Source organism: Doryrhamphus excisus, chromosome 21, assembly GCF_030265055.1.
Source record: "Doryrhamphus excisus isolate RoL2022-K1 chromosome 21, RoL_Dexc_1.0, whole genome shotgun sequence".
In the NCBI taxonomy this organism is placed as follows: domain Eukaryota; kingdom Metazoa; phylum Chordata; class Actinopteri; order Syngnathiformes; family Syngnathidae; genus Doryrhamphus; species Doryrhamphus excisus.
Genome location: NC_080486.1, coordinates 12,531,144 through 12,556,009, shown reverse-complemented (window position 1 = coordinate 12,556,009; position 24,866 = coordinate 12,531,144). Strand labels below are relative to the sequence as shown.

Sequence of the window (24,866 nt, the reverse complement as noted above, 5' to 3'; positions counted from 1 at the left end):
GCAAACGTCACCATCAAACCCAGCAGCGTTGGTGAGAGACAAAGAAGAAATTATGTTTTGTCACTTGTATCTTCTTTTTGATGTTGTAAAGAATACACAGCGTCCTTTTTGGAACTATTTGTAAATGGTTGTCTCTGAGCAGTGGTTTACATCTCACTGCCTCCTTGTGTTTGGAGTGTGTAGTGCATGTACATGCTACAATAAGTCATAATATGTGTGTGTGTGTATTATCAGGGGGCTGCATGAGTCTGGAAGAAGTTCGACTGAAGCAACAGCAGGAAATGATGCAGGCCAACAGGAAACCGGTATTCATGAATATCCAGTTCAAGATGGCTGAAGTAGTGGGGGTCAAAGGCTGAATAATGATAATAACTCAATAATGTCTTTGTATGATTTTTCAGATAAGAAAGCAACGGTTGGAGCAAACACGTGTTCTAACCGGTTGATCTTGATGACGGTGCATGAGATGAGAATCCACATCCTTCCTCGGTTTATAAAATACAATTATGCCAACAAAATTGTCGTCATTCTTAATTCACTTTGAGAGATCTTCGGTGACACTGAGGTGCATGACAAGAAACCATTGGGGGAAATAATAAGTCAAAATATTGACATTGTTGTCGTTTGACAACATTCTAGGTGGGAAATATTACAATCAAAAGACACTGTTGCCCCGCCCAATGGACAAAATCTCACAATGTACATGATGAAGTCACACGGGGAGACTGGAACTCTCCAGTGCGCTTGCTTGTAGAAAAATGATCGGCCATTTTTGTAGTCCCACTGACACGCCACATATGTGACGTAAATGCTGCATTCAAAGACTCAACCAAAGATCCGGCATTTGTTTATGCTCTGTGTCAGGTGTAAAAAAATAAATTGAATATAATACTGTTGTTGTAATTGTATTCTTGAAACACAGTTTATAGTGGCACCCTTGCTCCACTGACAAATTCAAATATTGACACAAATAACAATTGGATCCTTATGTACATTTTATTAAGTGAAGACCTACTTGTCTTTATTTTCATAGACTTTTTTATTCTTAACTTATTTAGTATGGTTATCTGTCGACAGATAAAAAGCATTAAATTCATCCCATCGCCACGAGTAGATTTTCGCGTGTGTTTACGTACGTCGTGATGAAGAATCCAATTTCTCCGACCCTCCCTGAACGCCACATGAATCGGCGCTTGATGAGCTGATCTTTGTGCGAACCAAACCGAGCGGTCGCAGTTAGCAGCGAGCTGCACGACAACCGGCGGAGGACATCGGTACCCGGGTGATAATCCACACATGCGACGACCATACGGTGACTGTCACGGCCTAAAAATGGTAAGGAAGCCTTTTGGGGTGACGGACACCCACTTGCGAAGAGCACTTTTCTCGTGACAATCAACCATAGCTAAGAGCTAGCTGGCTAATGCTAACGGCTAGTGGTCTGTTTTCCTGACTCATTATTGAGCCGCCTATAAAGCTAGGCTGCCATTTTAACCTGCTACACAATCACAAGCTGCCCACTGCGGGTAGCTTTGTAAATGCAGCTGAAACAACCACCATGGTTCCCAAACATGGTTTACCATGTAAACGTAAACCAATTCAGATGAGTCCCTTCCTATTACCCCCGTCCCGGAACGTCTGGTAACCGAAATAGCCTTACTTCGAAAGCTAACTGGGCTAATCTAGCCCGAGAAGCTAACGCGAGCTAGCACGATGGCGTAGCAGTGTCAGACTCTGTAGAACAACCTAAAATACCCAAACCCAGCACATATAACGTTAGTAATCTCAGCGATACATCGCCAGATTTTAGATAGATTACATTCCAGGTACTCTCATCAAAGAAGACACTGCTAAGTGGGGTTGTGAGCTAGTGACATGATTCAAGTTTATCTTTAAGATAAAGTGGATTACTCGTTAAAATGTTAACATACTTGTGTGCTCTGCATGCATCTTTGGGAGAGAAGGATCTTCAATAATACAGCCAGTTATTGGGCCATGTATTGATATTAAATTATGGGATTATTAAAAATGTCCATGCACAGCTCGTTTGTGTCAAACCTCTGACAAACCAGTGAAAAAGAATTCAAAGAGGTGCACTCCAGACCTCATAGTAATTGTTCTGCATCATTTCTTTCAACTTGAATCCAAAATGACGGAACAACAAACTTGTGCACACATTATTATTATGACTCTGTGCCACATTATTCCAACCTATACACTATCAACTATTCATTTCAGACTGGGAGAGGGTCCCCCACGCTGTATGGATTCCTGAGATTCTTACCGTGTTTGTCATGTTTGCATCAGAGCACATTTATGTACGGCGACCTGCAGAAACGGCTCCCTGAAGTTAATGAGATTATAAGCATTCTTGTTTGTCTTGTTTTGCCTTTTGAGAGACGGCGCAATCCAAAAATAGTCCCGTCCTTAATTGTACACGTGTAGCTTGATCCGATCACTGAGATGGATGGGTGGAATTATTTTGGTGTTTTACTGAAGGTGTGTGTTTACTGCGACTGGACTTTTTAGTCTTTCCTCAACAGCATTGATGTGTTTTGGTTTGGAGACAAGTTGTTGCTATTTAAAGTCTTCTGTCTGTCTGTCACGCATGCAACGCGGTGCATGTGTCGCTCGTATTTACTTTGCGTCGCACGATTACCAACATGTCCACACTTTCCTGGTGTCGCTGTCATGGTCGCCTCTGGTATCATGACCGCTGTGGTGTTGTCGTGTTTGAATCTATGTCAAGCAACAGCAGCCACACTTGACTAGCGGTGTCATGATACACTAGGCTTACGAGATGAGACTATATTTTAACATGAGTGAAATAAAAACAACTCCAGTGACAAATAGCACGACTGTGTTCTTTTATTGAGTCACAAAACAATGAAGGCACATTTTGTAATGTTTTATAACTTTGCATGCATGCTTGTTTTTAACCGCTGAACTGAATGCTAAAAGAAGTACAGTTCGTCTGATGCCGAGAGTGCTGGAGGCCATAGAAGTCTTGTGCAGCAGTTTTGTTTTGATCTGAGAAATCTTAAGTAACGGCTGTTGAACTCCGAAGGGGGGAAAAAAGCAGTTACAGTAGCAACACCACAACACAGTGTAAGCACAGTATTGTTTGTTTTTATTTAGTGGGATGCTATACAGTAGGTCACTGCTGTTCCTTGAAAGTATAGTTACCACATTACCAATTAAAATATGTGCAAAAAGATGTTGCAGTAATCATAATTACTTTGATATAATACCATACATGGGTTGTGTTTAAAAAAAATATTTTTTCATTGTGGATTGTACGCAAAATAAAAATAATAGTGAAGGAAGATTTCTGGTCCTTGGTGTCTAACTTTCTTGGAAGTCGTCCCCCAAAACAGTTGCGTTGAATAGGCTAATTCTGGCTAATAAAACGCAAACATTAAATAAGCAAACCAAAATGAAGAAAACTGTAAAGTGTGTGCCTTCACGCTGAGTGGGCGGCCGATGTGACTGGGTGTAAATGAGAGTGGAAATTAAGGAAGTCGTTTCCGTGTAGCTGATAACTTATTGCTTGTTCTCTACAAGGAGTCATGACTGTTCCGTCCTTCTACAGCAAGCGTAAAGGAGGAGAACTTCCAAGTGGGGGCGCTCCAGTCCACAGCCAAATATTCTAGTTTGGTCATGTTCTCTTTTACCCCGAGTGCTGTTCTCAGACAACCCACTCCATCATCTCAGTGGTGACTCGAGATGCTACCATCCCTTCCTGTTGCCATGGTAACCACCGCAGCGCCTCAGGTTGTCCTTATGTGTGGAGACGACGAGCGGTTACTTGGTCTTCGAGAGTCTACGTGTTCTCGGTTCCTCCCGGGTCACTGATCCTAATGATGATGTTGACCGAGACGAGCTGTCCTGCATCATGGCTCCTTCTAAATATAGCGACCTACTCTACACACAGTGTTGCTTACTTCTTACGTTGACACTCTCTTATGAATCATGTATGTTGGCGTATGACCTCTTGATGAGTTCATCAAACAGTCTGGCAATGATTGACGCCAAACCAATCATCTATTTAATTGTCTCAGAAGCAGTTTGTCTTGGGACGCTTTTATGAAAGCTTGCGTGAATTCTTGCGACCCGCCACACTAAAACTGGTACTGAAGTGTTGGAGCGCTAGAGCTCTGATAGGATCCACAAGCACGTTGATGTTGTTGAGGCTGGCCGCAAACTTGTCGCCGAAGCGATTTAGTGGACTAATCTGTAATTAGCTGAGTGATGTCAGCAGATGAAGCTGTGTGACTGACAGCTGGACTCTCGCGCTCTTCATTCCCAGAACAATAATTGACATATATATACATGTATATACAGTATTTCATAAGTCCTTTTTTTCAGATTTTTGTTAACCGGCATTTCCTTGTGTCCATCCTAGGTCATCTGGTGAGGCGTGCCGAAGCTCTCAGGTGGAGGAGGGGCACACAGCGCCACCCAGTGGTCCTGCATCCCTCAACAAACTAGCTGAAGCATCGCCACCGCCGGCCCAGATGGACCCTGCACTCTGAGAGCAGCATCAGACCGGACCCAGATCAAAAGAGGGAGAGGAGTCCTCACCGGAGCAGGAGTGTGAGGGGGAACCTTTGGCCCGGAAAGCAGGACAGGAGCCCACACCATGTCGTCCAACAGGACCCAGAACCCGCATGGACTGAAACAGATAGGCCTGGACCAAATATGGGACGACCTGCGGGCCGGCATCCAGCAGGTGTACACGCGGCAGAGCATGGCCAAGTCTCGCTACATGGAACTCTACACGTATCCCAATGATCTCATCTGCTGTGGTGTTCTATCGACAGAACCTCTTTTCATGCTCCAGCGACCCTATTCTGCAATACTTTTATTTGTAGAGTCTGTACTCATCTCCTCTTTCTTCCTTCAGAGCTTTCCAGAATCTTCCATAGGTACTACGGTCCACGCGTCTTGTAAAGTCGACTTTGAGTTGACAATCTTTCCTTAACAAGCCACCCTCAGACATGTATATAACTACTGTACCAGTGTCCACCAGTCCAGCCAGGGAAGGGGCTCTGTGCCCCCCAGCAAGCCCTCCAAAAAGTCCACCACTCCAGGTGGAGCCCAATTTGTAGGCCTGGAGCTCTACAAGAGGCTCAAGGAGTTCCTGAAGAACTATCTGACCAGCCTGCTCAAGGTGATCCAACGTGCTCCTCCTAAAGATTCACAAATCGCCAACATTGTTTTTGTCCTCCTCAGGATGGAGAGGACCTCATGGACGAGTGTGTGCTCAAGTTCTACACCCAGCAGTGGGAGGATTACCGTTTCTCCAGTAAGGTCCTCAATGGGATCTGTGCCTACCTCAACCGTCACTGGGTCCGACGGGAGTGTGACGAGGGTCGCAAGGGCATCTACGAAATCTACTCGGTAACAAGAAATCCTCCTCACCGTCTTCTCTCGTCGCTCTTTCCTCATCTTCTCAACACCTCAACTCCTTTTCACAGCTGGCCCTGGTCACCTGGAGGGAGTGTTTGTTCAGACCGCTCAACAAGCAGGTGCGTTTGGACGCCTTTAAGCGTCGTCTTCGCCGTCCTCCGCCACATTGACGTGAGCTGCTGCTGCTTCTCCCCAGGTTACAAATGCTGTGCTCAAGCTGATCGAGAGGGAGAGGAACGGCGAGACCATCAATACCAGACTCATCAGCGGTGTGGTGCAGTCTTACGGTGAGTCCCAAACAACGACTTGGCTTACTGAAGGTTCCGCTGTTCCGGCATGAGCATCTCAATAACATCTCCAGTGGAGTTGGGCCTGAACGAGGAGGACGCCTTCGCCAAAGGCCCCACGCTGTCCGTCTACAAGGAATACTTTGAATGCCAGTTCCTGACAGACACGGAACGTTTCTACACACGCGAGAGCACCGAGTTCCTCCAGCAGAACCCGGTCACCGAGTACATGAAGAAGGTACGCGCGTGCCCAATTCCCCCCTCCCTCCCGCGCTCTGCATCGTGAGAGCGAGGCTGACGATGTCCTCACGCGAATGCCAGGCGGAGGCCCGCCTGCTGGAGGAGCAGCGGCGTGTGCAGGTGTACCTCCATGAGTCCACGCAGGACGAGTTGGCCAGGAAGTGCGAGCAGGTCCTCATCGAGAAGCACCTGGAGATCTTTCACACAGAGTTCCAGAACCTTCTGGATGCCGACAAGAACGAAGGTAAGCGTGTCATAGAGGACCTCCGAGGCCTTAGGCATCGAACTGATGTGGTGATGTCTCCTCAGACCTGGGCCGCATGTACAACCTGGTGTCACGCATCACTGACGGCCTGGGAGAACTCAAGAAGCTCCTAGAGACCCACATCCACAACCAGGGCCTCGCCGCCATTGAAAAGTGTGGCGAGGCGGCGCTCAACGTAAGAACGCCTCTTGACGCTTGAGGACTTCTTTTGTGTGTGTGTGTGATGTCATGGTGGCTGCGTCTTCTCCCTCAGGACCCCAAAGTGTACGTGCAGACCACGCTGGACGTCCACAAGAAGTACAACGCTCTGGTCATGTCCGCCTTCAACAACGACGCCGGCTTTGTGGCGGCGCTCGACAAGGTCAGCTCACCCTTTAGCGTTCATCACAGAAGCAGCGCCCCCTTGTGACTCCTAAAGACCGTCTCTCTTCCTGTCAGGCGTGTGGTCGATTCATCAACAACAACGCCGTCACCAGGATGGCGCAGTCGTCCAGCAAGTCGCCCGAGCTGCTCGCCAGATACTGTGACTCGTTACTCAAGAAGAGGTGGGGCTCAAATGTCAGCAGCCGACACCCGCTGATGTCACGCCGCCTTTGTTGACGCCTTTTATCCCCGTCTCCCTTTCCAGCTCCAAAAACCCAGAGGAGGCGGAGCTAGAGGACACGCTCAACCAAGTTGTAAGATGCCATCTTGGCGGCCATCTTGTCTCATCGTGACCTGGACTCGTTGCAAACATGCAACCTCATGTCTCCGCAGATGGTTGTGTTCAAGTACATCGAGGACAAGGACGTCTTCCAGAAGTTCTACGCCAAGATGCTCGCCAAGCGTTTGGTCCACCAGAACAGCGCCAGCGACGACGCCGAGGCCAGCATGATCTCCAAACTCAAGGTCTGTTTTCTTGAGACCGCCCCCCACTCTGGACCTTTTGTCACCGTCTGTCCGCTTTGTTCCTCCCACAGCAAGCGTGCGGCTTCGAGTACACGTCCAAACTCCAGAGAATGTTCCAGGACATCGGCGTCAGCAAAGACCTCAACGAGCAGTTCAAGAAGCACCTGACCAACTCTGAACCTCTGGACTGTGAGTGACCGCAGCCACATCCATCAACACCTCGTGATGGCCGCCAGTGACTTTGTGTGCGTGTGCGTCTTTTCAGTGGACTTCAGTATTCAGGTTCTGAGTTCAGGATCGTGGCCTTTCCAGCAGTCCTGCACCTTCGCTTTGCCCTCTGAGGTAAGAGATGGACACGCTCGCGTGCATGTGCAATGTGAGTCACATGACCTCACCGTGCTCTGTGCGTGCAGCTGGAGAGAAGCTACCAGCGCTTCACGGCGTTCTACGCCAGCAGACACAGCGGCAGGAAGTTGACGTGGCTCTACCACCTGTCCAAAGGCGAGCTGGTCACCAACTGCTTCAAGAACAGGTACTTCCCGCTTCCCTCCTTCCTGCCAGAAAGTGAGCGGCAGAGTCTTCAGAGGCGTCCTCCTCATGCAGGTACACGCTGCAGGCGTCCACCTTCCAGATGGCCATCTTGCTGCAGTACAACACCGAGGACAGCTACACCGTCCAGCAGCTCACCGACAGCACGCAGATCAAAACCGTAAGCGCTGCACGAACGCTCCACCTGACCTTTCCACAAGCGACATTTTTAACGTCCTTCCTCGCACGCTCTCAGGACATCCTGGTCCAAGTACTGCAGATTTTGCTGAAGTCCAAACTGCTGGTGAGAGGAGCGCGTCCTCTTTGGTTTTCTTAATGGTTTCTCAGCATCGGTCATGTGACCTGAGTGTGTCTGTCTGTTGGGCTGCCAGGTTCTGGAGGATGAGAACGCCAATGTCGACGAGGTGGACTTCAAACCGGACACCGTCATCAAACTCTTCCTGGGATACAAGAAGTAAGTTTGCTGCTGACTTTCCTGTTGTCGTCCTCCGCCATGTTGGCTGACTCGCTGCTTTCTGTGTAGTAAAAAGTTGCGCGTGAACATCAACGTGCCCATGAAGACGGAGCAGAAGCAAGAGCAGGAGACCACTCACAAGAACATCGAGGAGGACCGCAAGCTCCTCATTCAGGTGACCAAAGCACCCAAAAAGGCTGCCATCGCCAAGTTCCTTCAACTAACGGTGACTGTTTTGTGTGCCATGTATGTAGGCGGCCATCGTGAGGATCATGAAGATGAGGAAGGTCCTGAAGCACCAGCAGCTCCTCGCCGAGGTCCTCAACCAGCTGTCATCTCGGTTCAAACCCAGAGTCCCCGTCATCAAGGTGATGTGTTCACTTCCTCCTTGTGCGTCTGGTCTCTTCCCAAAGCTGACACTTCTCTGGTGTCTCCCTCTTGTGGACAGAAATGCATTGACATCTTGATAGAGAAGGAGTACCTGGAGAGAGTGGATGGCGAGAAGGACACGTACAGCTACTTGGCCTGAAACCCCCCCCACAGCCCAGCAACTCGCCCGCCCACATCGCCTTCGTTTTATTTCCACGTGTTATCTTCATCCCCCCCACCCCGTCTGAGTAATAAAGTGTGGATCCTGATGTGCGGCAGACATGTTGAGTTCGCTGCTGAGCATGTGACAACCTAAAGGTGAACTTTGACCTCTCCTGTCAGTGATGAAGGAACTTACACGCCACCCCCATGCCCTTGAGAAAAGCAGCAAAGCCCCGCCCACCAACGCACGTTTGTCATGTTGTAAATATGCCCGGATTTCAAGAGGAGAAACGCCCCGCCGCCCTCTCTCGCCATAGGGAAAAACATCACGACTTTAGCCTTCAGCCAATCAGAGAGCCATATCCAAAGGTTTCTGCATGCTCCCGCCTCCCTGCGCCGCCGTCTAGCACAGCGGGACAAACGTGAGTGTACAGACGAGATGCCGTCATGTTGCTTCTCTCGCTCTCGTGCAGGAGGACATTTGTATAGTGTGGTTCATTTTCTAAATGTGTGATAAATAAAAAAGGAAAGGTTTCTTTAACGTTTTCTCTTTTTTATCACAACAGGAAGGAAGCAGTGCGAGACCAGCAATTTTATAGAATTTATTCAAAGAAAGAAAATCCCTGTGAACATTGCAGAGTCAGCACCTTCCACGTGTGAGAATTTAAAGTTTTCTTTTGCAGGATTTATAACAAAAAACATCCCAGGTGGTTGCTTGCTGCTCCCTGATTCCCCCCTCAGCCAATCACAGAACACAACCCTTTATTTGTAAACATGGTCCGTGTGTGTCTTACAAGCATCACTGTCAGCTGCTTGCAACATGGCCGACACTACAGTCACACCTGCTGGCCCTTTAAAATTAGAGCATCAGGAATGTGACACAACCTGTGACTGAAGTGAAACAAATGTTCAACATTGTGAGGAATTGGCCAGCACTGACGGTAAAGATTGTATGATTACAGCAGGCAGTGGAGCAGACAGCAGGCCCGTAAGGCCATTTTAGCACCAGAATTCACATCAAAAATCAAAGCGTGAGGATGCTTGAGGTGTTTTCATGATCAACTCATTGAAACTGACTTTAGCACCTCTAGTGGACAAACTAGACATTGCTGGCAGTGACGTCAAACGTGATTTGAAGGCAGTGCCAGCTTTGTCGAGGTTTAACATTGCCGTTGACTGTAACTGCCAGAAAGATCACCACTAGAACGTTTTTGGCCGAGAAAGTCTTAAGCACCAGAAAAAAAAACCTGCTGGTGTTTTTTGTAATGTATGAGTTCCAACACACTTGAAGGCATTGTTTGACATCACCAAAAACAGCAGTATAACAATTATTCTGCCCCCCCCCCCTAAAAACAGGGAAAAAAATATTTACAGATAGCTTTGTCAAAATTTGACTGGATTTTCTGTCAGTTTAAACGGCAAAAAACAGAAACCTGCTGGTGGTGAATTTGGTCCCTGAAACGTGGACTGAGAAGATGTTTCATCTCACAGCAACACTATGTATTAATAAAAAGAAGTCTTGTTCTTTAGGTTCAAAACAAACACTTGGAGGATAAACAATCCCGAAAGATAAACAAGGAGATGCTTCAAATCTTATGACTTCCTGAAATGTTGCTAACATGTCTTCTTCCCCTGAAGAGTGTGTGTCTGTGTGTGTCTTCATTACGGACTAGTAAACATCAGGCGAGCTCCATCTCCCGCTCGATGCCGACGTACTTGAGAGCGTCCGCTTGACTGTACCTGGTGGCGAAACAAAGAGGTGAGTAAACATTCCTCAGAGAGCATTTGAGGTAGCTGTAGCGTAGCATTTACCTGTAGTCAAAGAAAAGCTCCTCCCCCGTCTGAATGGCTCTCTTGGCAAAGATGCCGATCCTGTGGTCGCCGTTCACCATCATCACTGCGGAGAGGAGGCGTCAGGGTGTTGGTGTTCGGACACGAGTCTGCTCGTGTTCTTACCTTTGGCGTAACAGTTGGGGTTGACGGAGTGGTTGGCAAAGCGGATCTTGTTGCCTTTGCGTGTGGCATCCACGACAAAGTCTGTATGGAGGAAACAGACAAGATGTCTCATGAAATGGTCGGAACAAGGCGGCGCCATGTGACTCGTTACCATTGTTGAGGTTGAAGAGGAAGCTGCACATGTACTTGTCGTACACTTTGCCTCTGCGGTCGGCTTCATCCTGAGAGATGATCTGAGTGACAAAAGTTAGCATTAGCACGCAGTAGCACCTTGCCACTTCCTATGGGCGGTCCTACCTCTCCGCAGTATTCGGAGATGAATTCATTCTTCTGCACCGGCTCTTTGATGAAGATGCCCCATCCCGCCACATCGGATGGCGCCAGCAGCAGGTGCTGGAATGAGAGGAGGGCGGAGTCAGTTTGCTAACAGCCAGGTGAATGTGTAGATTTAGTTGGGGTGGTGCATCACCTTCTTGGCGCCCCTCTGGATGGAGCAGTTCTTGCAGGAGACGTTCTTGCTGTCCCAGTGTTCGGCGGCGCCGCAGGTGAGGCAGAGGTCAGGGTCGCACTCCCTCACAGCCAGGTAGCACGGACACTGCTTGGTGTTGCACTGAGCTTTGCAGCGACAGCCCGGGAAGCGGTTCTGGCCTGCAGGCAGCCGAGGAATGGATGCTGGAGTGTTTTGGGGGCGGGACCAAAGGAGCGTAGCCAATGTGCGCATGCTTACACTCGGAGCTGCACTGGCAGAACTTCTCACAGAAGTTCTGAGCGGTGACGCAGGGACACGACGAGTCGCAGGGTTGGCGTGGGTGGTCACATGGCTGGTAGTTGTAAACATGATTGGACGAGCCGTCTGGAAGGGATGGGGTCAGAAACAGCATGTGACCCGCCAGTCGGGATGGATGTGGCCCACATGGGCGTGTCATGTGACAGCTGACCTTTCTTGAGCTGGATCTTCCTGCAGTGAGTGGCCCACAGCCGATGCTTCCTCTTCTTCTTTCTGGGTGGGGTGTCCTCATCTTCGGTGGGGGCGCGGGCGATGATGCTGGACTCTTTGACCCTGAACTCGTACACCTGTACCAGGTTGACAAGTGTGACAATACCGCTAACATCGGGCCAACGCGGAGGTGAGCGCTAACCTGTCGGCAGCTCTTGGTGCCGATGAGGCGTGCGATGGCGCAGTAGTTGTCGTAGTACGTCCCGATGAGGACGCGGAACAATGAGGCCTCGGCGCCGCTCCACTCTAGCGTCTCCACAGGAAGCTTCATCTTGACGGGCGTCTGACAGCGCGAGTTCCCCTCTGCCAAGGATGTTGTATTAGCACAGCTCTGTTAGCAAATGATCTTCTGATGTGGGGGTCACCTGAGCTGCTGGTGGTCTCGTCCTTCTTGTCTTCCTCGTTCTCCCGTTCGTCGTCTTTGCTGCCTTCTCGGTCGCTGTCTGTGTCTTTCGTCTCCGAGGCCACGGTGGGTGTGCCGGGTCGGCTGTTGCTGTTTGGCAGTCGCCCGCGGCGCCGCCCCACCGTACGCTTGGAGGGTGTCTTGGCCCGCTCGCCGGCACCTCCCACAGGGTACTCGCTCACCATCCCATCCTGAGACAACATGCGTGTCAGCTTTGAGCATAAGACTGTAGCCGCCATGCAAAGCTGAAGGAGACGAGCTGCTCACCTGCACCAGGTACATGTAGCAGTCCACGCCACAGGGTTTTGTGTCCACCAGGTTCTCCAGGTTCTTGCGTTTGTACGTATTGGGGGTGGCGTGGAAAGCTGAGGAAGGACGGCAGGAAACGACATGAGCCTTTTTCCAATGGAAGCATGCCGGTGACCTCGCCTCGTACTCACGGTGGAGGAAGCAGTCGTATTTGAAGCAGCGCCTGCAGAAGAGCGTGTGGAACGAGTGCAGGCTCTGCTCACGCTGCACAGAGCGAGCATTGGGGCCGTCGATGTTGGGCGTGCATTCGGGAGGCAAGGCGCCGGGAAGCTGCTGCTGTGTCAGCTCCTTGTACCTGAGACACACAAACGCATGAGGAAAGGCATGATGGATGCTGGTGGAGACCAGGACACATACTTCTCTTTCAGTTCTTCAGTCGAGCCTTTGTCAGGGAACATGGCTGAAATGGCTTCAAAGATCTTGTCAGAGGGAAACCTCCTTGTGCAGTCATTGTTGGTACGGCCTGGAGGACACACAAAGTTCCTGTCTCATCTCCTGAAGGGAACCATGAAGTCGTCATCGCCCGTGTGGCGGACTCACTCTCGTCGACGTTGCGGGCATCCTCCGGGTGCTCCTTGCCGTCGCACATTTCCATCTTGAAGTCAGGCTCTTCCTCCTCCTCCTCCTCGTTATCACTGTACTGTGCCAGCGAGCTGACCAACTCCACGAAGATCTCGTCGTTGATGAAGCCGCATTCTGGAAGCAAAGTTTTTTTTTTTTTTTAACTAAACGTCCTGTTGAAGGTTTTGCTAAAAACCACTTTTAGACGACACACTTGTAAACCCACCTCTGTCTCCATGGACTTTGCCATCGTAGTTCTTGATGAGCTCCTCAATGAAAGTGCCGTCCTGGTCCAGGATCTCGTCTCCCATGTAGGGAATGTTATAGAGCACCGTCTCATCCTCCACCTGACAAACACACAGCCTTTGTTACATCGTCACAAAGACGCCACATACGAGTGTGTTTCACTGACCATGAAGTTCTGCTGCAGTGGCGACCACGAGTACATGACGGGGATGGAGGCCACGGCGTTGAGGGTCTTCAAGGGGATGACCTGGCGGGGGAACTCTGAGAAGCCGCTGTCCACCGTGCACTGCGGAGGAGAGCACGGCTTGTCAACAAAAAAAAAAACTAACAAAGCGATGGCGGGGCAAGCTCTATGTCAACTCGCTGACCTCTCGCGTGCCTCTGAGCGAGCCCACGGATGTCATGATGTGGGCCGGCTGGATGCGGCGGGTCTTCCACTCCTGGTTCAAGATGTCAGTACGCTCCAGGATTTTCTGGCGGTTAGTGTTGAACATGCTCTAGAAAGAAATGTCATTGGCTCACGTTTCTGTGACAACTTGTGCATTTGATTTCAATGGAGGATTCCCTGGGGAGACCAACCTTGACCTCATCGGCTCGTCTGAAGCGCTTGAGCTGGCGTAACCTCATGTACTCAGACTTGACTCGCCGCTTCCAGCGGGCTGGACCTTTCTCTGAACGCTTGCCAGTCAGCACCATGATCACCCTGCACAGACACACCATCATGTAGGACACGAGTGTGCTTGTGTCAGCCAGCTGATGAGATGACGCAACCGTCTCAAAAGTAGCCTCTTCAATTTCAAATCTGTGCATTGTTATAGTGAAGTCAACCATGACAGCATCTCCACACACCCACATATTGACTCACTTAGTCTACAATGCAACTTCCTGTCTGGAACTGGAAGTTCAACTCTAGTGAAGGAAGTCCCCTTTTCAGTCAATTACAATTGTTCACAGGAAACAGTACTACTTCCAGCAACCATTTATTTAGAAGCTAGAGGTTTTTAGTCGACATGACAACTATCACTACTACATAATCAAGCAGTCTAAATCCACTCTGAGTAATTATCTATGTATGACAAGTTACCGACATTATTTGTTAAAAGTGCAAAAATATTGGCAGACATTAAGGATGTAAAAATACTTTTGTGCTGATTTTCCAATAGTTTCACCCCTCTTCATGTACTTAAATGAAGTTACTGATAGAGAATAGCACGAGCCACTTGAGGAAGGGTCCTTCGAAGTTTACACTCCTGACAGCACGCGACTGGGCTAGCTTAGCTTGTGGATAAGTTTCCAAACATAAAAGTCGTCTACAAAGAAGACAATCCATAATCTGGTGGTCAGTGGAAAACGTCAACATATTGAGGCGTACACTGACACCTCGCCTTGCCTGTGCTGGGGGCTCCGTCGTCATTCAAGATCGAGCTGACAAACACGGGTAAAGTCGTCCTTTGTGTTGCCGATGAGCTAGCTAGCTAGCTAGCTGAGGGGGGGCTAGCTCAGTGGCTAACAAACAGTTAGCCAACAATGAGGAAGCTTTTCACTCCGGCGGCACAATAAATTCACTTGTACGGACTCGGTGCACCCAAAGCCACACCGCTTCTTTGAGTTTGAACCCGGTTGTTGCACAAACAAAATCTGTTTACACCGCCGATTTCTCCCCAATTCGGCAATCCAATCCCGCTCTCCCCACCCACTACGACTGCGGCGGATTTAAGAGGCGCCAAACATTTCGACCAATCGCATGGTTTGACAATAGGCCACATAGTGTCGTGTGATGCGATAGGTCGCGTTTATCAGGTGGTCAGCCAATGAGAGCTCACGCTGATAGACATTGTCAGGCCTGAAACCGGCGGCGACAGCAGCGCACAAGATGTTAAGTGATATTATCTGTTTAATTATAGAGTCATATATCTTTATTTATTATCAAGATAGCTTGTCTGCTTTATGGCAAGTTTTGGATTCATTCAAGTGAAACGAAGGGGATTAAATGAGGGTCGCCAAGTTTATTTAGCCACACCCTCCCGACGCGGCCGTGGATGCTGCGTTCAAAGGAAGTAAAGGTTATAACATTTATCCAAACATTTAGTTTATTACAATTTGGGCAAATACAAATGCTATATGCATTATGAATTACAAAGTTGTACAGTCAAAGATAATGCAATACTAACACAATGATATTGGGTCAGTGCCATTCCATTCAAATCCTGACGGTGGCGGTAATGTACATTTTAAAAATATTGTTGCTGAACGTAATGGAATGTAATGGCAAGGCTGAACCAACAACAAAACATTTTTTGCCCTCTGAGAATCAAATAAAACATGTACGTGAAGACACAGTACATGAAAACAGTGTGAAGACACAGGGGGAAGTAAGAAGCTGAATGACTGACACAGGAGAGTCAGACCAGGCTGAGACAGCAATGAAATGAGACGCGGGGGCGTTCAGGGACCAGCTGATGCTGTCAAGATAAACAGAAACCAATCATCAAACCATGCCAAGACAGTTTCATTCTACAGCACAAAGTACAAACATCAAATCCCACCAGTCTGACGAGGCTGCCGACAGGAAGTAAACAATGTTGGTTGCATGGTTAATTGTTGTGGACATGTTAGCAGTTTTTCTTGGAATGTTATCATAGAAAGAATGATGTAGATCATGATCACAGCACTTGAAAAAAAAACAAAACATAGCATAGCACATACCATCACCGACCCGAACATACCATCAGTCATTCTCAAAGGACAACTTTCAGGTAGAACAGGAAGAGATGACACACCTCACATAAAAGCTACCGTGCTGCTGGAGTCTCATACAAGACAAAAAGCAAGACATCTTCACAGCTGAGCCTATTCAACAACACGGTAATCCAAACTAGATGAACGGTTTTATTTCAACTCTGCTTCAAATCGGGGAGGATGTGGTCTTTGTGATATACTGTTGGTGAAAAGTCTATTGTTCGTATCAACTTTGGTCTTTACTCTTTTTTCACATTTCTGCATTAGTTTTAGTAATTGCTATATTATGACTTTGCCACAAAACTAATTTTTAGATAATATTAACTTAATATTAACTTGTATTTCTTTAATATTTAAATCCTATGCTACAAACATTTTTCCTCAGTATCTTCTCCAGGGTCTGCACGGTGGACGAGTGGCTAGCATGTAGTCCACACAGTCAGGAGATGGGGAAGACCGTGATTCAATTCTCTGCTTGGGCATATCTGTCTTGTAAAGAATTACTTCTAAGTTTCTTTCATAATATCTTGAGTTTATTAATTCCTGATTAGTTCCTGATTATCAATTTTTGCTGTTGTGTAATTTTTTTGGTTATATTTTTAGAATGTGCCGCGGGCCGCACTTTGGACACCCCTACCATAGCACATAAAGCCGTTCGCAGTTTTGCAATACTACTTCAATGCAGTGCAACTCATGTGTTGGTTTGTGTTTCAGGAGATGTCACATGACGTGTCAAAGTAGAAGTTACACAAGGAGGAAACAAACACAGCAAGTCACCAAGAGTCTTTGGAGGAGAGCGAGACGTCAGGAGCAATTTGGCGAGAACTGCTGTTGATGAAATGAACCTTCCTTCGGTGCCGGAGGTCACCCTCCGTCAGGCTTGTGACCTCCAAATGGGTTTGACCCAGGTCAAAAGAAGAAGAAGAAGAATCTCGTTTGGCAGTTGGCTGGGCAGAGTGCTTAAACATGTTCTGATGTGCATGACCAACCACGACTTACGGCCCTCAGAGCCAAGTAACAATCCAGCAGACGTGGACTTTAACACAACGCCGAGTAACGATCAAGATCAACCTGACCCAGGGCCACTTTGCCAACATGAATGTTCTGAACCACTGCCTGAAATATCAGCCAGCACCTCTGAACATGTTTTCATGGCTTCTCCGTACAATGTAATCACACACGAGGTCCAGCTTGAAACTCCACCAGTTGAGCAGCCCGCCGTGACCTACACCGTGACAGCCTATCCTCACGTGGCCTACTTGGCCCATAGTCGATCCAGAAGAACCGCCTGCCTCTTGCCTCGTTCGCACAGCACCTCTGAAATGAGACCAGAGAAGAGCAACAGCTTGACGCAATCTGCCAGCTTGATGGACATGTTCCTCAGGGACTTTGAGCACTTTACGCCTGACATCACCCTGGGGGGGGAGAAGGAAACCTACAGGTTGCAGTGCTTCAGGGCCGGCCGGTACCAGTGCACGGTGACCGGCCTGGTGTTCCACATGGATGGGGAGGGGGATGTACGTTACGGGATCATCCCATGGGACATGAGCCTCCTGACCCAGCATCACAAGAAGCCCGCCGGACCGCTTTTTGACATCCAGTGTGACAAGCCGTCTGTGCGGCAGCTTCACCTGCCACATTGTGAGATCCCATCCATGGGCGGGTGTTGCTACTTGTCAGTGGCTCACATTAGGGCCGAGGGCATCGAGCTGATCAGCCCTCAGGAAATCACCGACACTCACGTCATCGCCAACGTAATGGGCTTTTCGGCTTTCGGGCTCATGCGAAGTGAGGACGCGCCTCGCCTGCCCATCCAAGCGCTGGTGCTGGTCTTCCTCATTCCTGAGCCGCAGTCGGTTTTAAATGTGCTGTTAGTGCCGGAGAACACGGTGGTGGATGAAATCATTCGTATCCGGAGGAGACGCAATCCCAGTGAGGGCTTTGTGAACACCATCTCAGAATGCATCCTGGTCCCACAGCAGCAGTACACGCTGACCACCACGCTAGGAGACTTGCTGCGAATTCAACCAAATCGAGCGACTTTTTACGACGGCCCTCGCAAAAATTGCATGAATTCATTCCAAGTACTTGGAATGGACATGGACATGGACACCATCCATCTGACTCTCAGGGAGCTTGACCACCCCAACGACCATGTCTGGTACGCCGAGATTCCTTTGAGACTCCCAATCCATCGTCGTCCTGGCTCTGCGGTTGAAGATCTGAAAAACGTCTGGAGCGGCTTTGTCAAACGAGTATCAAGTCCGGTCCTCGATACGTTGGTGGACCATTTGTTTGAGGAAGGCTTCATAAACGCGAGTGAAAGAGACGAGATGTACAAAAAACCAACGAGAGAGCGCAAGGCACGTGCCGTCATCCGCAGAGTGATCAATATCGGCTCGTCTGCTTGCATACGATTCATTACATTACTTCGGGAAGAAGACCCCCACGTGTCGGATACTCTTGGCTTGTTATGAACAGGCAGAATCCTTCTTCATGGAGGTTTATGAAATGGCCCACAAGCATGAACGTAACAAAGCTTTATGCCATATTGAGGGTGAATGAGAGGTGCTTTCTGCACAAAATGAATGAATGGCATATACACATTTTAAAATGTTTTATTATTTGAAAAAAAATCATTAATCATTTGTTATTTAAAAATAATAAAATGCATTTTAAATTGGTGACTATGCGGGGGTGGCAAATACCAAACTGTGAACGGGTGCAGATTTTTTATATGTTGTTTTCTATAGAATCTGGACTATCCTGACTGTATCTTTGGTAGCTAGTGTAGCTGGCACTGATGAGGTCACTACATTGTCAACAGCAATCATTTTTATTGTTTATTATTATTCTGCATATATTTAGTTTATTAAGTAAGGTGCTGGTTTATATTCCAATGTTCAAGATGTTCTGTGCACAAAAAATTATTTGACTTTTTTTATATTGTAAGTCATGTGACACGTGTAAACCGGAATTGCTTAATGGTCACCGGAAGTACATGGAAGAGCAGAACGTCGAGAGTGAACGGGAGCAAAGAAATTTTCCATTCCTTATGAACCTTTTGTGACGTTCCATTGCCTTTTCAATTCCTGTACATTCTACCATTGGTCTACCTGGCGAACACGGTGAATATAACTTTAACAACTATCGTATTGTATGTTGTATTGATGGACTTGTATATGGAGTTGTTATATTGTACTTGTTTGCAGTTTTCACTGTGTCCAGCGGTGTTTCATGATACTGCAATGGCGTGTGAATGTATTCAAGAGCAATAAAAGCATCGTGGACATCAGTAAAAGAAGCGTCAACTCTTTACTAGACCAGCGTAGTTCCAGCTGGAGCTGTGACGTCACTGCTGCATCACCATCTACTGCACTGACTACCAAATGTGTTGTTTATTTGAAAAAAAAATGTGAACATGCGGGGGTGGCAAACACCAAACTTGTGAACAGGTGCAGGTTTTCTGTATGTTGTTTTCTATAGAAACCGTACTATCCTTACTGTGTGTTTGATAGCTAGAGATGTGACGTTACTGCCGTAAGCATCGCCATCTACCGGTCTAACTGTACCTAATGTATTGTAATGTTTGTTTATACATTGTCTCAGTCATGGTGTGACAACAAGAAAACTTTAAAAAGTCACACGGCAATGCAACAGATAAATAAAACTGGTCGAGTAGAAAAATAACTCGCAACTATGTGACTTTAAACTAGAAACTGACGAGCTATTTACATACACGGTACCGCAAAGCACGCTGGGAACCAGGAAGTGTTTCCAGCGACGCGGCATTTGATATATTAGACCGGAAATGTGTCTATTAAAAAGAACCTGTTATGCTTTTTTCAACTTTTCTGACCTATAAATGTGGTTAGAATTATGAATTAAAAACTTAACTTACCCTAACCCTCATTTAAGGTAAATGCAGTGCAGGACTGTGGGTGTGACCATCATTTTGTTTGTTTCTTTCGACTTTTTCCATATGGAGTCACCGCAGCGGATCTTTTTGATACCGATTTTTGGCTTGAGCCCTTTATATTCCGGATGCCTTTCCTGACAAATACTTATGATGCTTAACATATCTTAAAAACAACATTACAAATACAAAAGACTACGTAGTAGTTGTAATTTTCCTCTGCTAAATTTTTTGGCGGTTGTCAACACTGTGATTGACAGGGGATTAGCCAGTGAGGTGATGCTTTTGCATTGAAAGGGCCAGGGAGGCAGACATTTCCTTTTCCGGCACCTCTGCCAACTGCCGCTAGCTTGTCGCTGATGGTGCACTCTGTCCTGGAGCAGCATCCACTCTCCCGGTCGTCCCTTCTTCTCTCGCCTCTTCCGAGTGTGTCGACGCTCGGCTCCGCGGTGAGTTCATCCGCCTCCAGGCAACATTGTACCCCGAATCAACACGACAGTTTGGGAGGATGAACCCTCAGTGTGCCCGCTGCGGGAAGATCGTGTATCCCACGGAGAAAGTGAGCTGCTTGGATAAGGTGAGCACTTTTTCCTCTGGTAAGTGAAGGAAACTGTTGAACGGGAATTTATTTTTACTCATCTTTCAAATTTCAGGTTTTAATGTTAAATATGTAAGAATAACTTTGTATTTTTTGATCTAAAAAATGGTAAAAATGATTATTTGTGTTCATTTACATTTAACATTACATTAACATTTTATTCACTAGTTACGTACGTACAGTATATCAGCTGATTAAGATTATTCCACAATCCTGCGTGGGTTGGCCTCGACTGTGAATCTTAAATCTTAGCACATTTTATTCATGTGTTATGTCTTGAAAAAGCGCCACAGACTGTATATTTATAATATATATTCCTATTTTGTATTTATTATAATGAATTTGCCTGAATTAGCATTCCCTGCCTCTGTTAAAAATGCTCTAAAGTGGAGGATTACGTCCAAAAAGTGTACACATGGTTTGGAAACAAAGCAAGTTAATGAGTGTTGCATGGATAACTTATTGTGTGGCGTAATGTTGATGAATTATTAAGTCCCCACTAGCGTCTGCTGTGTGCTCGCCGAGGCGTCAAATGACACGACGGCATGAAGGTGCCAATGATTTCTCATACATACGATCTTCCAGTGATAGTGAGTCGTGGTGAACTTAGTAAACGTATAATGTAAATAAGGCGGTGTCTAGTTTGTCACCTTATGTGTTCAGGAAGTCCTCGAGGTGATTAAACACTGCAACAGCTAACAGTAAGACAAATCCACAGACAGGCGGTACTGGAAAAGCAGCTGACATGTTTGCTTGTGGTTTTTCTTCCAGAACTGGCACAAAGGATGCTTCCACTGCGAGGTTTGCAAGATGACCCTGAACATGAAGAACTACAAAGGTTACGACAAGAAGCCGTACTGCAACGCGTGCGTCCTCACCTCTTGACTTCATACCGCATTTAAGCAGCCATCTTCTCAAGGGCCGATACTATACACAATCAAGCAGGATACACTTGAGAGTAGTCAGTGTACAGCTCACGCAGCAGTGTAGCGTTACTGAGCATGAGTCAACACACAGCCATTGTTGTTTATATCGCTGGCAACATAGGTGAGTAGCTTCAGTCAAGCAAGGTGGTGATAATGTCACGGTCTGGGGGAGCATGAGTGCTGCTGGTGCTGGGTAGATGCGGTTTAATGAGTCGTAGGAGGAGACATACCCGGCCGCTTACTCACCTGTCATCTTGGAGGTGGCTTTGGACCCTTTCTGCCTCACAATGTCGCAGTACCTGTTGGAATGAACCACAGCTCCCCCCACTGCCGGCAGCATTTGTGCAGCCCCGGCACCATTGCACTACTATATTTCTGGTCACTTGTGTTGTTAGCAGCTATTTAGACAATGGCTTTGTGTGGACGCATTTTCAGTAAACAGCTAATCGATACTAAATGAGCCGCATCTCCCGAAAGCAGGCGGTACTCTATGTGGTGAGCCATTAGGCTGCGCCCACAGGCTCCTCCTATCAGCATGCGGTGCCCCCTTAAGGCTTTTATAGCAGTGACGGTGGGTTTGGCGGTGTTGGTTTGCGAGCCCCGCCTTGCCGCACACATGTCACTCGCTTTGTGGCCTGGGTAGGCCTTCACGGCGGCAAGCAACAAGATGCTTCAGATTCCCAGGTTTCCACTCCAAACATGTTTTTAGAGGCCACTTTGAAGACTTGATCCTCGCGTCAGAATTGTTGCTAATATAATCGGTTCACGGCTTTTGATGCGAAAGGCAGTTTCTCATTGGCTGTGGAGCTTTGCAGGACTACAGAAAAATGTTGTTTTATTGACCCTAACCCCTCCCGTTCCATTCTATATTTGGGAATACACAAACAGGCAAACACATTTCTTGTATTTCATCACACAGCATCTTTAAATTCTCAGCCATCTGCAGAGAACAAACACGCACTTTGTCCACTCTGACTGTTCTGCAAACACACACAGGGTGGAGCTCAGAGGAGAGAGAAGGAGAGAGGTTCGCTGACTTTTCACCGTTTTAACGTCAAAAAGGCGTTTCCACTCTTTGTTTCTTTGCCCTTTTGCTAACAATTGCACACACAGCTCCAGATCTAGTGGGAGTCGACTCCTTTTTTTTTATCTCGGTTTCTTTAATACCCGCCCACATATTTGAACATGTGACGTTGTGACTTTATTTAGAATCCCAGTGTACAAAACCAGCTTCCTGTCCACTCAGGTCAAGGCCTATTGTTTCCAGATCCCCGCTGTGGTTGTTAATGATCCCGTATTATACAATTTATCAACAAAATAATAAACGTGTTGGCTGAACGCTCGCTTTGACGGTGGAATTTCGACAATTTAGTGAGCCCTACTGGGAACACGCCTTTTTGCGTCTCTGTAGCTTTAATGTTATGATGAGAAAGTTTGTGTACTCTTGTCCAACGTCATAGATGCCGTACTGTATATCATACAATAACATAAGCGTGACTAGCATGTGAGCTAAAGTGCTAACATTACATTAAAATTTTAACAGCAACAGTATGCTAGCTTAGCCTGTTAGCTGAGGAAAAACACATGATCAAACTTACATCTCCTGGTAGAGTTTCGGTATGCATTTTTTTGTCACGTTTGGTGCTCATAAACAGGATCTAGGGAAGCATCACTCACTCGCCATTGGAGCCACGCCCATCAGTCAGGATGATTGACATGCTCTTGATGGAAGACTAGAGGAAAACCGCTTTGTTAAGAGAGTCGAGCAACACCAAACCATCCATCAAGAACTTGTTGAACAAATGACTTCAGTTGAGATAAAACATGTGACCACACACACAAGCAGTTTTAATCTGTAGTGTGTGACTGGGCTCTGGATGACCTTTGACCTCTTCGCTGTTGAACAAGGCACAGCGTTTTAGTTTAGCGATGCGCGCTTTGCCTCTGGAAGGTATGGACGTGCAATACAGTCTTCAATACTTCTTCACAACAACAAACCGGCAGGGTACAACTTAGCCTTTATGCTAATAACCACAACCGGCTTAAAGGGGGTCGGTCACCTGACTGCGTGTGGGAATGTTTTCTGCGACCGTGCGCTTACATAACTCGGCACTTCACTGCTGCACACATGCAGCGTGCTTCCAGGTGGAGGTCCAGGAGGTTCTCCTTCGCCATGGCAACATCATAGACAATAGTGATCTAAATTTGTACACACACACACACATAGGGTCATTGTTTGAGAGCTGTGGTCATTGTGGTTCACTGAGTCGCGACAATGCACACGCAGCGACCAACAATCAGTACAACACGGCTTGTCCTTGTTTGGATCCCAGTAGTTAGCCAACAGGGTTACACCAACACAAACATGCATACATGAGCAGCGTATGTGGGTGCACAAAGAAGCAACTACACTTTCACTTTCACTTAAATGCTGTAATTATTGCTGAGGTGTTTACTTGCCTGAAGAAGGCGATAATTGGAGACTATTATTTATGTTGTAATAGCGCTAAGGAACAACAATTTAAGACGCATACAGAGGGTCAAAGCTGCTGATGGTCCTGGGTAGTTGGGCATGTTTAGGATTCTTATTGTTGTCATTTTCTGCAGTGTCTCCGTGTTTTGTAATGACCTCTGCACCGTGCGTGTGTGCAGGCATTACCCCAAAACGTCCTTCACCACTGTGACTGACACACCGGAGAACCTGAGACTGAGGCAGCAGAGCGAGCTGCAGAGCCAGGTGAACACGAGCGTCCGAACGCCTGGACTTCATCCTCATTCAGCGGCATGCCGTGTGGCATCGTTGTGAGTTGACTCCGCCCTCTGTCCCGCCTGCAGGTGAAGTACAAGAAGGACTTTGAGGAGAGCAAAGGTCGGGGGTTCAGCATCGTGTCCGACACCCCGGAGATGCAGCGGCTTAGACGCACGCAGGAGCAGATCAGTAACGTATGGACATGCACACACACACACGCACACACACTGTTTGTGTACACATGTGTCAAAATGGATGAGTGAGCTGTGGTGTAGTTTTGTCAGTGAGCACTCACACACACACACACACACACACACACACACACACACACACACACACACACATGAAGCTGATGACGTCGTCCAAATTGCAGGGTCACACAAAAGCCTGTAAGTGACCCTTCCATCACCTATGACCTTTGAACCTTTGACAGAGTGGGAAGCTATACACGTTAACGTGTTTGCTAAATCGCGGGCTTTCCCCCGCATCACTGACCTCGCCGTGAAGAGGCTGGAGGAACGTGGGAGGATGAAGAGGAGGATATGGTGGGCGAATGAGCAGGAGGGCAGAGAACGGTGTCAGTAGAACGTTACGTAACAAGTGTGTGTGTGTGTGTGTGTGTGTGTGTGCGTGTGTGCGTGAACGCTCCCATTCCCTGCTGCAAAATATCTTAGGTAACGAAATGTGTCAGGTTGTTAAATGTGTCAAGAGAGCTGGAGCGACAAAGCCTGAGGAGATTTTCTGAGATGTGGTGTTTGTGAATTCATTAGCGACATCTGAAGTTGTGTCGCTTCTGGAAGGATGACGCGAGCCGCCGCCTCTTTGGAGGACTCATCCTTA

The 24,866-nt window shown here is 47.6% G+C and overlaps 4 protein-coding genes across 6 annotated transcripts; 3 read left to right on the top strand and 1 right to left on the bottom strand.

The window, feature by feature from the left end:
- Positions 1 to 1,175: 1,175 nt before the first annotated feature.
- LOC131108886 (cullin-1) lies at positions 1,176 to 10,288 on the top strand. 2 transcript variants are annotated; one of them, XR_009120556.1, is made up of 23 exons: positions 1,176 to 1,335; positions 4,406 to 4,782; positions 4,999 to 5,173; positions 5,236 to 5,403; positions 5,481 to 5,531; positions 5,609 to 5,699; positions 5,774 to 5,937; positions 6,021 to 6,183; positions 6,249 to 6,379; positions 6,458 to 6,565; positions 6,643 to 6,749; positions 6,833 to 6,881; positions 6,961 to 7,092; positions 7,164 to 7,281; positions 7,358 to 7,434; positions 7,506 to 7,624; positions 7,696 to 7,801; positions 7,877 to 7,924; positions 8,013 to 8,095; positions 8,165 to 8,270; positions 8,350 to 8,463; positions 8,544 to 9,048; positions 9,193 to 10,288. XR_009120556.1 is itself a non-coding variant. In XM_058060298.1 (22 exons), exons 2-22 carry the CDS (start codon positions 4,643 to 4,645, stop codon positions 8,622 to 8,624), a joined length of 2,331 nt encoding a protein of 776 aa, XP_057916281.1. In that variant the 5' UTR covers positions 1,176 to 1,335; positions 4,406 to 4,642; the 3' UTR covers positions 8,625 to 9,167. The 2 variants fall into 2 exon arrangements, 1 of the variants encoding a protein (XP_057916281.1); XM_058060298.1 differs by lacking the exon at positions 9,193 to 10,288 and having other exon boundaries at positions 8,544 to 9,167.
- LOC131108887 (histone-lysine N-methyltransferase EZH2) lies at positions 9,229 to 14,826 on the bottom strand. The gene is made up of 19 exons (XM_058060299.1): positions 14,489 to 14,826; positions 13,678 to 13,801; positions 13,467 to 13,595; positions 13,265 to 13,384; positions 13,079 to 13,199; positions 12,832 to 12,987; positions 12,649 to 12,754; positions 12,423 to 12,586; positions 12,250 to 12,347; positions 11,945 to 12,173; positions 11,722 to 11,882; positions 11,521 to 11,656; positions 11,310 to 11,435; positions 11,052 to 11,230; positions 10,880 to 10,975; positions 10,734 to 10,815; positions 10,583 to 10,663; positions 10,439 to 10,523; positions 9,229 to 10,366 (listed from the first exon to the last, which is right to left on the bottom strand). Exons 2-19 carry the CDS (start codon positions 13,792 to 13,794, stop codon positions 10,306 to 10,308), a joined length of 2,247 nt encoding a protein of 748 aa, XP_057916282.1. The 5' UTR covers positions 13,795 to 13,801; positions 14,489 to 14,826; the 3' UTR covers positions 9,229 to 10,305.
- A 1,003-nt stretch (positions 14,827 to 15,829) lies between these two features.
- Positions 15,830 to 19,506, top strand: LOC131108888 (uncharacterized). Of its 2 annotated transcripts, XR_009120557.1 has the most exons (3): positions 15,830 to 15,963; positions 16,552 to 18,965; positions 19,050 to 19,506. XR_009120557.1 is itself a non-coding variant. In XM_058060300.1 (2 exons), exon 2 carries the CDS (start codon positions 16,677 to 16,679, stop codon positions 18,312 to 18,314), a length of 1,638 nt encoding a protein of 545 aa, XP_057916283.1. In that variant the 5' UTR covers positions 15,972 to 16,056; positions 16,552 to 16,676; the 3' UTR covers positions 18,315 to 19,506. The 2 variants fall into 2 exon arrangements, 1 of the variants encoding a protein (XP_057916283.1); XM_058060300.1 differs by lacking the exon at positions 15,830 to 15,963 and adding an exon at positions 15,972 to 16,056 and having other exon boundaries at positions 16,552 to 19,506.
- A 149-nt stretch (positions 19,507 to 19,655) lies between these two features.
- LOC131108693 (LIM zinc-binding domain-containing Nebulette-like) lies at positions 19,656 to 24,307 on the top strand. Its single transcript, XM_058059909.1, has 4 exons — positions 19,656 to 20,330; positions 21,123 to 21,217; positions 23,930 to 24,014; positions 24,113 to 24,307. Exons 1-4 carry the CDS (start codon positions 20,262 to 20,264, stop codon positions 24,287 to 24,289), a joined length of 426 nt encoding a protein of 141 aa, XP_057915892.1. The 5' UTR covers positions 19,656 to 20,261; the 3' UTR covers positions 24,290 to 24,307.
- The last annotated feature ends 559 nt before the right edge of the window (positions 24,308 to 24,866 follow it).

What these genes read in the sequence shown, in the direction of transcription:
- LOC131108886 (XM_058060298.1), top strand. Translation starts at nt 4,643, where the DNA reads ATGTCGTCCAACAGGACCCAGAACCCGCATGGACTGAAACAGATAGGC. An exon ending in TCACCGAGTACATGAAGAAG is followed by an intron (nt 5,938 to 6,020) that starts GTACGCGCGTGC and finishes CGCGAATGCCAG; the next exon opens with GCGGAGGCCCGCCTGCTGGA. An exon ending in GACTCGTTACTCAAGAAGAG is followed by an intron (nt 6,750 to 6,832) that starts GTGGGGCTCAAA and finishes CTCCCTTTCCAG; the next exon opens with CTCCAAAAACCCAGAGGAGG.
- LOC131108887 (XM_058060299.1), bottom strand. Translation starts at nt 13,794, where the DNA reads ATGGTGCTGACTGGCAAGCGTTCAGAGAAAGGTCCAGCCCGCTGGAAG. An exon ending in GACGAGCCGATGAGGTCAAG is followed by an intron (nt 13,596 to 13,677) that starts GTTGGTCTCCCC and finishes ATTTCTTTCTAG; the next exon opens with AGCATGTTCAACACTAACCG. An exon ending in TGCCCGCAACGTCGACGAGA is followed by an intron (nt 12,755 to 12,831) that starts GTGAGTCCGCCA and finishes TGTGTCCTCCAG; the next exon opens with GCCGTACCAACAATGACTGC.
- LOC131108888 (XM_058060300.1), top strand. Translation starts at nt 16,677, where the DNA reads ATGAACCTTCCTTCGGTGCCGGAGGTCACCCTCCGTCAGGCTTGTGAC.
- LOC131108693 (XM_058059909.1), top strand. Translation starts at nt 20,262, where the DNA reads ATGAACCCTCAGTGTGCCCGCTGCGGGAAGATCGTGTATCCCACGGAG. An exon ending in AAGAAGCCGTACTGCAACGC is followed by an intron (nt 21,218 to 23,929) that starts GTGCGTCCTCAC and finishes GCGTGTGTGCAG; the next exon opens with GCATTACCCCAAAACGTCCT. An exon ending in AGAGCGAGCTGCAGAGCCAG is followed by an intron (nt 24,015 to 24,112) that starts GTGAACACGAGC and finishes TCCCGCCTGCAG; the next exon opens with GTGAAGTACAAGAAGGACTT.